The following is a 9,775-nucleotide window of genomic DNA, read 5'->3' on the forward strand; positions in this document are numbered from 1 at the left end:
TTCTTTTGTGCACATACGCATGGTTCCAATCTACCCCGGAGTACTCATGAGACTAGTAATTCAGCAGTGATGACTGCTCCACCGCCATATACATTCTACTCTTGAAAGGCAATCATTTGAACGAGGCGTACCAGAGAAAGTTAAAAAAATTACTCTATGTGGTAATTTTTTTAATATATACGAAGTGGGGTTTCTACGGGCGGTTGAAATATACCTCCAACTCTCAAGCATTGCATGAAGCGATTGTTATTTGATAGAGTCCAAAAACAGCCTCCACAAGGAGGTTTCAACAGAGTGTGATATCGCTTCACCGCACTGCATATTGTAACTGAGTCAAGTCCAGTCTATGGAAATTAATATATATATATATATATATATATATATATATATATATATATATATATATATATATATATATATATATATATATATGTCGTGTTATGCTGTCGTGTTATGCTGTCGTGTTATGCTAGCAGACTTAGCAGATAAGTCTGCTAAGTCGTGGCGATCTATACTTTATAGCACTTTAATCGTGTCTGCTCTATAAACTTCGCGTGCAATAAAGTTGAGAGAAAATGTATACGGAGGGAAAGCCGTCTGCTCTTTCGCGCAGGCCGGTGGCGTGACGTCACCTCGCCGCGCTCTGATTGGAGGATGGCTCCGGGCGGGAGCTGGCGGGAGCTCGGGGGTAAACAAAGCGAGCGGTGTCGTCTTTTCTCCGCAGCCATTGCGGAAGGCCGTTTCTGTGGCTCTCGGAAATCCACTGCTAGTGCTTGAACGAAGACGCGGCATACGGAAAGAAGAGACCGGAAATACCTCGAAATGTGCGTTACTTCGTTTGACGCGAAATAATTTACCCTGGGAGCATACGAAGCACCAATATGCGTCCCGGTCTTCGGCGGTGAGATGTTGATGTGAGCCCCCCGAACGTCAGCACGGTGATGTGCGACGCGAGTGAGCCTTTCTACTTTTTGGCGGAGACCCCATTTCGCCAGCAAGTGTCTCGGTGTCTCCGTGAAGCACCGAAGTGTAGCTACAGCCCTCTTCGGCGAGCTGAACGGGCAGCCGAGCTTTCGAAGGCCGATCTCCCGCAGCGCTGGAACCCGGAGAACCGCGCAATGGCGCTCGCTGAGGTGAGTTACGTCGTTTCTGTACAGTTCGCATCATTCACAAACAGTTGCACGTGAAAAAAGTATAGCAAAGTAATACGGAATGTTACGAAAAAGCAGCGGATTAGGCGATCGGTGTGGTACGACCGAGCCGAGTGCGCAGTTGTCTCTCTTAGTCTGTCCCCCCATCGACAGATTGTATGCCACTTGTCCAAACAGAAAGTGTGGTAGGATATCTGTATGTGGGTCATAAACTTCGCAGTCACGACTCAGTGTTCGATGATAGCCTATTTTAGCAGTGATAGCGCCGTGTCTAAGTGACATCCGATATCACTTCATGCCAGTGGCGTAGCCAGGGAGGGGATGTTCAGTACCTCGCACCCGAAATCCCCCCCGGCCCCAAGAAAACCTGGCTACGCCAATGCTTCACGCGCGCGATAAAGCGCCGTCCTAGGGTGTTAAACTCAAGACGAACTGTTCTTCTGACGCGTGTTCCATCAGTCAAAGAAAGAATAAGAACACTTAAGGACAAGGACAGACAGCACAGTTCTTTCAATGAAAGAACTGTGCTGTCTGTCCTTGTCCTTAAGTGTTCTTATTCTTTCTTTGACTCCCGTATTTTCACCAACACGCTCTTTCATCTTTGTTTCCATCAGTCGCTCGCTGCTGATTTGTTTCACCATAAAGTGCCAGTGAGGCAAACGCTGCGGGGGCGAGTAGCATGTTTTCGTACCTGCCTACTAGTTTTCTGAGGTCCGTTAACCTGCAAATGCTTGTGTTCCCCCTACCCTATCATTCCAACAGAATCCACCGGCTGCCGGGCTACTGAAAGGGCCCTCTGCTCGGAGGACATGCTGAGGGCCCTGTATAATGCCCTCGGCGCCTGTGCGACTTCCGGGGGTCTGCGTTTCACGGCCCCGTTACCAGCTGGGAAGTTCTCCATGGAGGTAAGATTATGAAAGAAACCACTCTATGCACTAAGAGGTAGCTTTCAGAAGTTGTGGAAGCCAAATACAGATGCTGATGTCTTTAGTAAAAACAAAATCAAATTATTACTTGCTTTATGACTTATGCATCTCTATTTTGCAAGCCACATATGGCAGGAAAGTGTCACGTGATCTCGACCTGGTTTCTCAAGGCACTGAAAAGCTACCTGTTGCAGACCACTGTACCATTGTCATTTATTATATGTTATTCCCTGGCACTGGGGGATTGGTGGCCGAGGGGGCTTGCGCGCACCAGCTCGGAGAATGTGGAGTGAAAGCTCGCGCTGCAGAACCCAGAATCGTGTGTTCAATCCCCACATTTGCCCGTTTCGATCTGGATGAGCACTGTATAGGCGTGCGGTCGTGTATCACTGCTACGTGATGCACGTTAAGGGCCCCAGGCTAGCGGTCATCTACAGCTGGGAGACTCATCGCCCGTTGAGGCAGATCAAGTTCGAGACTGTATAAACATACACACAACCCGATTCCTTGGCTCGCTGCTGGTATTGCTGTGCTGATGTTTGGACGTTTTTTTCTTGGTCGTTGAAATGACTACTGTGATGCTTGGGTGAAATAACCTGGTCAATTACCTCCTCGGCCGTAGAGTGTTGTTCACTTGTTACTCTCTCTTCTCCTCTGGTTAATGTAGCTCAGATAACAGTCATGCAGTTAGCCCGTTTCAAGTTCTCTCGACGCCACATCCTCACATCTCTGGCCGATCGTCCTGCTTTCGCGCAAAACTCACACACCTCGTCTTCTTTGATACTCCCGAATGCGCCTCGGTCGCCCACTCCGCCGCTAATTTCAGTCCCGTGCCCACTGTTTTATGACAACCTCCTTGACATGACAAATCTAGCTTCTGTATTCAACCACCAATACGGGTTAGTGTTCAATTTGTAAACTTAATGTTTCAAAGTAACAGTAAAAGCTTCCTCCAGCATCTACCAGCAACCAAGCAATGACAAAAACCAAAGCTTTAACTTCTAAGGCTAAAAACCCAGGAGTATGAGGACACGCTGGCCAACCCTGCTGAGGACAAGCCAGGAGTGGGACAAGCATGTAATCTCAGTATATGGAGAGGTGTCCTCGAAGTTCCCAGCTTTAAAATTGTGGTAGTGTTTGAGTTGGTTTAAGTTCAAGGAGTCTCAAAAGAGCAAATAATACAATGCTATTTATTTTGATTTGCATCCCTTGGATGTTGGCAGGTATTCGGTTTGAAGGGAATGGAATAGACATGTCCATTTATGCATTCTGCTGCTTAAAAAATAGGGTTTCACTGATTTTCAGTTGCTAATGGCATGGGAGGACAAATACGCTGCTCAAGGGAGTAACCGGATCGTTTGACTACTGGGACGACTCTTTTACAGGGGACGACATCCTGTCCAGCACCAGCTTCACCATCTGGGACCAAGTGCACGAGGGGTCGCACTGCAAGGAGATGAAAGGAGGGCACTGCGACCTTGAGGTCAAGCTTGTACATCTACCATTACAGTCCTGAATGGATGCCAATTGGTACTGATGACGTTATGAAGGTGAAACATCCCTGGATCTAAAGGGAAAATTTGATTGAATGCGAGCTGAAGTTGTTTCTGACTTTATCCTCTTACGACTTGAAAGTAATCTGCCTACTTCATGAATACTGAAGATGCAGAATTTGTTTCCGTAACTGTCCCACTTCAACGTAATGTGCACATTGAAACCTGTTCCTTTTCTTTTTCTGCTTTCCAGTGAGAAAAAAAGCCAACGAATCTCCCTCTCCCTTCTCGCAATGGGGAGGTGTGCAAGACTGATTGCATATTTTATATAAGCAATCAGTTTCATAAGTGAATGAAGATAAAAGCAGAATACATGTTCACAGATTATTTGTGAATTCTTAGACTTGCTGAAGTGAGTAGTTTATGTTCGAGTCATATAATTATGAAGTCAAAACCAGATTTAGTGCATTTTTAAGAAGCCTTTTAGACCTGAGAGTTCTGTTTTGACTCAGCAATACACAACTCACCTTTGTTATTCCTATAGCACAGCCGAAACTATAAACATGAGCATGTCGCCTGACCAATGCTTGAACTGCCGTTAAATCGACGAAGTCTCTATCCTTCGAGAACAAGTGTCAACGGGGAATAGTCGAAAGATTAGGGTCAAGTATGCACACACATACTTGATTTCAAGCTTGCAGATTGAAATAATTGTTTATTGAATCATATCCATTCTTAAACCTGTTTGAGATTGTATTGGTTCGTATTCACAGTATATTTATTTTTCATTTCAGCAAAGAATAATTTAGAGACAGATGTTGGTGTTCAGGCGTGATGCTTTTATTTTTGTAACATGCAAGAGGGCAAAAAATTAGATTCGGCTTTGTAAACTGATTTTTTTATGTATTCTTCCAAACAGCATAGCAAAGAATAATATAAGGGCTACAGCTGCGTGAGTTGCTACACCTGGCATCTCATTTGTTTTATAGCGTGTACAGGTGAGACACTATACTCCGTTTCTCGGTAACTTGGCAAACATTGCGACCCAATAAGAGCATCGGAGCCAGGCACGTGACAACACTCCACGGTCGAGTCCTCGTTATTGCCACAGCAAGAGCGCCATCTGCGACAAAACATAGTTCTAGGCTTTGTTTCTTCTTCTTTTAGTAGTGTTGCCGTCGGATTCTTTGGACCGCAACACTACACGACACTGAAGAAAGACGAAGACATTTGTTACTTACTAGCGACACTTAATATAGATCAACACTTTTTTGAGAGAAACATGGCTTGTGATCGAAGTTCAAACAATTGTAGCCGTGAATCGACCACTTCCGCTCAAAACATCGCCCTAGCATTAGCACCCGCCACAGATTCATGGGCAAATTGAGCATGTGGTTGTAAGACGACAGCCGGTTCTGGCGGGTGGTTCTTGCATTTGGCGCGGTGACACGAACGCTCCTGTGACATGCGTCCATGTGCCTCGCTCCGACATTCTTACTGGGTCGCAGGAGCCGTAGCCTCCACAGTTCACCAAGCTATCGTGAAACAAAATGTAGACTAAGTTGCCTGCATGCTAATGAAAGTAGCCTTGCCAGCATCATGTATTATGTATGAAATAGCGTATACTTCGAGAAAACAAATAAAGCCATTCAACCTTTCCACTGATTGCGTTTGTTCATTAGTAAAACTTGGTTCAGTGAACTTTACATTTCAGCATTAGCATGGACACAACAGGTAAGGTCAATCACAAGTGCTTTAGAGCAGTCCGAACAGTTTCCAAGTGGCTCATGCACAGCAGCTGACATGGTGTTACTCCCATGAAAGAGACGAGACCTCCTTGACGAATCTATTTCAGCCGCAAGGCACACCAAACTGAATATTGGCGTTTCTAGGAAATTGGAATCAACCAAACAATTCCATAGAAAGGTACACCAAAACAGCATTGGTGTGAGGGTGAGCCCTATCTGCAGCGACAATACTGAAGCCTCGCATGCCACCATCACTAACAGATGCGAGTAGTCACTCGGCACCTGGCATGCTTGGGCATTGATGAAACAAGGAAAGATTATCAATGAGTGGACTAGGAATGTGGATCCAAATGGGAATGTCTTCACAATCGCTGTATGACCACCATCTGTTGGTGCGTTTCTGGATGTCAACAGCCCATCTGGGACCTAGAAATGACAAATGATGTTAGAAAGTTTGTCACTTATACACTGGCTTTTGCTTGACCCAGTCTGCTGAGCGAACAAAAATATGTACATATTAGTCATTGTTTACTCCCGTGTCAATTCCATGGGGCGCTCGTTAGCTAGGCTTGGATAGTGCGCGATCTCCGAATTTTTATCTTGGTATGGGAACGAAAAAAGAGACAAGCGACACGCAAAAACACGTCAGACACTGACAGCGTCGATGTGGTTCCAAGATACACTGCGCAACACATTTCGCAGAAAGGCGGCATCGGTACTTCGTCGGCAATTCACTCATACTGGCTAATGTGAAACGGCAAATTTGTACTGTCCGAGTTGGTTCACTGTATTACACGTAACAGCCATTCATATTTCATTCCCGAAAGAAAAAAAAAACGATCGCGTTTTTGCGGTAAGTTTTGAGCTGTGTGCTTTTCTACAGTGCCATGATTACAACCGTAGACTGCAACTACTATACCAAATACGATGTATGACTATACTGCGTCTCACCTAAGTGCGAATGAAGCGAAAATTACAAACGCGAGAACCTGATCAGCGCTTGCACTGCAAGATCGCACATGCATGGCAGCTATGATCAAAGCTCGGGATTCGCCCATGTAGATTTAACTTCGACCGCATTTCAAATGAAACGGAACATAGCTTATACGGCCTCCGTGCAGCTTCGAGTCGAAATGACGAGTACTATTCCTAAATATCACTTGCGAAGATAGGCTTCGGAGGATCGCGAAAACGCTACATTCTCGGCCGTTTTTCGATTAATAGCGCCTATCGACTCCGCCACACAAGATTTATAAAGACCTGCTAGAAGGCAAAATCCGTTGTGTTCGTAAAGGAAGAACAAGATAAAAGGCAATTTACCGGTACAATCGGGCGGCGGTCTCGTAGTGACCGGCGCAACCGGCGTTTCAATCGCGAGGCTAGGCAAGCGCCTTCTTTTGATGCTCTTCGTCGTCTTCATCTTGGAATCTTCGAAATGCCTCTAGCAGACGACGGAGGAATCGTAAGGGGCACGAAGCTGCTCGATCTTGTGGACTCGGAAAATTTTAACCGGGCTGCAATAAATAAAAGACTCGCGGTCGCCGCTACAACACGGTCGCCATGGCCGACGCCGATGTTTGTTTAACCCCCGGCCTCCCCCGACATGTGCGAGGGCGGAGCTTAGTCGGAATCGTCACCAACCTCCTCTCCCGCCTTCGCACCTCCTTTCTCATGCGCAGAAGACGAAAATGAGCCCACTTGCGAGGCGTATTGGGAATTGCGACACGACGTGTTTCGATAAGAAGTCGAAAGAAAACTTTAAAATATAGATTTGATTTATAATGAGTGTATACAATATTTTTTAAGGCTAAGACTGCTGGGCAAGGAATGGCAGTACAATTTTGCTATGCGTGGGGAAAATGTTTAGTGGCATGTCAGAAAAGTGACTTTTGTCAGAAGTAAAATGTGCGCGAGCAAAGCTTTCGTTACTTGTCAATGTGCGCGAGAGAAGGGGCGCCCACAGCATTTCCCCTACTGAGGCAAGTAGCTGAGAGCGTCGCAGAAGTTACAGAGCAATCTCTGAGCTTTCCTGCCTGCAATCGCATCCATGAAATTACGCACCATTTCTACTACGGCGACAAACCGTAATGTCGGACTGTATGAAGCCTCACGCACGTTCATGCAGCAAGCACGCAAATGTAGCTGTGGCAGGCTTGCAATCTCCGGGTACTCTTTAAGGAAGCACGAGAAATTCAAAGCCTGCTAAAAGCATCAGTGCCCTCAAGCTGAACCTACTTGAAGCTTTTCGGTGCTGGTTATTCCAGATGATCGCAGATTCTTTTTTGTGGCTATGCAGTCAAATCTGCTGGGGCGCGTGCATAAACTCCGACTAAAGCTGCGCACAACCTCTTCTTCTCTTTAAGGTGATGCCACAGAAATATTGTCGTACTTGTAGCACCGGCTTCGCCAAGACACCATGTGAAACATACTACATATTAACCTCGCAGCGAAAAAAAAAACAAAAAAAAACAACGTATTTTCTCGTAGAGCATTCTTTGCTTCTATCACTTGCTCGTGATACAGCCAGGGATCACTATCTTTGGCATTTCCGAGTAGAGGAGTTCACACGCGCTGTTTTATTTAGCGTTCAAACATGCTTCCCAGTACATTTGACTCCCTTGGCAAAGAAATAATTCTTCACTCCTAGTCGAGCTAATTAAATTTTTCTGTACGCTTTATAAGTAAACATATGCAACACAGTAAATACATGTGTTCTTTGTTTCTCCAGAACGAAGATGCTTGACACGCATGAACTTGAATGCATCCTCAAAGCCGACATGAAGAACCTTCCCGCCGATGTACAGCGAAGCATCACCCAGCGAAACCTGACAACGTTCACGTGTCTCGTCTCTGGCTTTCTCAATGGCATCGCGAGGGACGATCCGAACGAAGTGGTCCACGAGATGGTGCTGGCTGTGAGAGAGACTGATCCTAAGGCCATCTACACGGCTGGAAACCAAATGGAATGTCTGTTTCGCTACATCTTCGGTGTGGTCCCCACAGAACTCACAGACGCGTGGCTCTCACTTTTAGGTAAATTTATGATTTGGGGAGCAAGTTTAAAACAAAAAAGAAGTTAGCAAAAGAGGTCTTTAATGCAAAATACAAGAATAAAGACAGTGTGACCTTGCAAGTGCTCATCTGCATTGCGATGTGCTTTGTGGCACATGGAATCCGTAGATAGGTCGTGTCTGTTGGAACTATACAATTTAGACAGCTCCATTTCTAACGCTCTCGTAAATAGCCCTAAAATATTTCATATTGCGCTATGGATAAATTATAGAAACATAATGTGGCAAGCCAGTCCACACACCATTTCCTTCCTCCTCACCCGCAAACAGATGGTACATCCGCGCGAAGCGTTCAATTGAAGAAACCGTTGCGAAGCGATCGTGTATTCCAATTCCTGCCAGATGTAGCGAGAGCTCACGTGAATCAACTCTCAAATTGTCGTTTAAATGAAACCTGTCACGCGCCCCAAGGCCTTCACTCGAACTCAGGTCACATAAATTAAGTTCATGCCACTCAAGCAAACCCGGCCTTCAACACTAACGCGAGCACCTCCTTTGAACCCACGTCCCTAAGAAACTCATGGCCCTGACGAACTCTTGCCCATCAGTAACACTCCGCACCTCACTGAACGCATAACGCGAACGTACCAACACCTCTTACGCACTCACATTGACAAACATATCGCTGGCGACCTCATGACCTATTCGCTCATGTGTGAATTTTGGGTTTTATGAGCCCAGTCACTAGGCTGATTATTTTGGAGGTAAACGTGAGTGAGGGTGACGAGGGTTCTGATGAGTGAGTTTCGCCCATATTGGTTGTAATGGGGTGTTCCCCAGCAGCGCGTTTGGAATCCGTTCTCATTTCGTGACCCAAAGAAGTTCTCCGGTGTTGTTTCGGTGACTCATAAAAACCAACCTATATTAAAGCAAGCTGTTAAGCTCCAAATATTTTTATTTGTTGCGAAATTTATATGGCATTTTAATACGCGTTTTTGTAGTCACCTTTTGTTAGTTACTATGCGCTCCTAGAGATTTGTTTGCACATTTTGTATGATAATAATAGAGGTGTGTATATACGACTTGTCGTGTTGATTGTTTATATATTCAATGCATTTCTTTTCTTCTATAAATATTCCTCTGGTTGTGTTTAATGTCGTGCTGTTGAACAGTAATGGGCAGAGAGGATTCCTTCAGCAAGAATGCCTTTTCCTCTACCGCCCTCCCGGCCTCAGACTGCAGAACCAATAGAGAAAGAGAGAAAAAAAAAGAAAGAAAACAATCACATGGTACACACTCACAGAAAGTAAAATTGCTGTAGTTCTTTACAAAGGAAAATGTTCTCGATGACTGTATTTGCTTGGCTATCATAGAAGGTAAACCAATTACCTTTTTATATTTCCTTTTAAACTCTTTTTATCCCACAGAATGTACAAGAAAATGTCA

At 45.2% G+C, this 9,775-nt stretch overlaps 1 protein-coding gene and 1 long non-coding RNA gene across 2 annotated transcripts in view; one reads left to right on the plus strand and one right to left on the minus strand.

Moving 5' to 3' along the window:
- LOC120849462 (17-beta-hydroxysteroid dehydrogenase type 6-like) overlaps positions 1 to 8,448 on the plus strand; it is a 67,999-nt gene extending 59,551 nt beyond the window's left edge. The window contains exon 5 of the mRNA XM_040221677.3: positions 8,047 to 8,448. Coding sequence (XP_040077611.1) covers positions 8,047 to 8,398 — 352 coding nt within the window. The 3' untranslated portion in view covers positions 8,399 to 8,448. The remainder of the gene's footprint in view (positions 1 to 8,046) is intronic.
- LOC121837584 lies at positions 4,389 to 6,811 on the minus strand. Its single transcript, XR_006078225.1, has 2 exons — positions 6,639 to 6,811; positions 4,389 to 5,744 (listed from the first exon to the last, which is right to left on the minus strand). It is a non-coding gene; the product is annotated as an uncharacterized LOC121837584 (long non-coding RNA).
- Positions 8,449 to 9,775: the final 1,327 nt, after the last annotated feature.

Source organism: Ixodes scapularis, unplaced genomic scaffold (assembly GCF_016920785.2).
Source record: "Ixodes scapularis isolate PalLabHiFi unplaced genomic scaffold, ASM1692078v2 PGA_scaffold4__175_contigs__length_147842914, whole genome shotgun sequence".
NCBI classification, from domain to species: Eukaryota; Metazoa; Arthropoda; class Arachnida; order Ixodida; family Ixodidae; genus Ixodes; species Ixodes scapularis.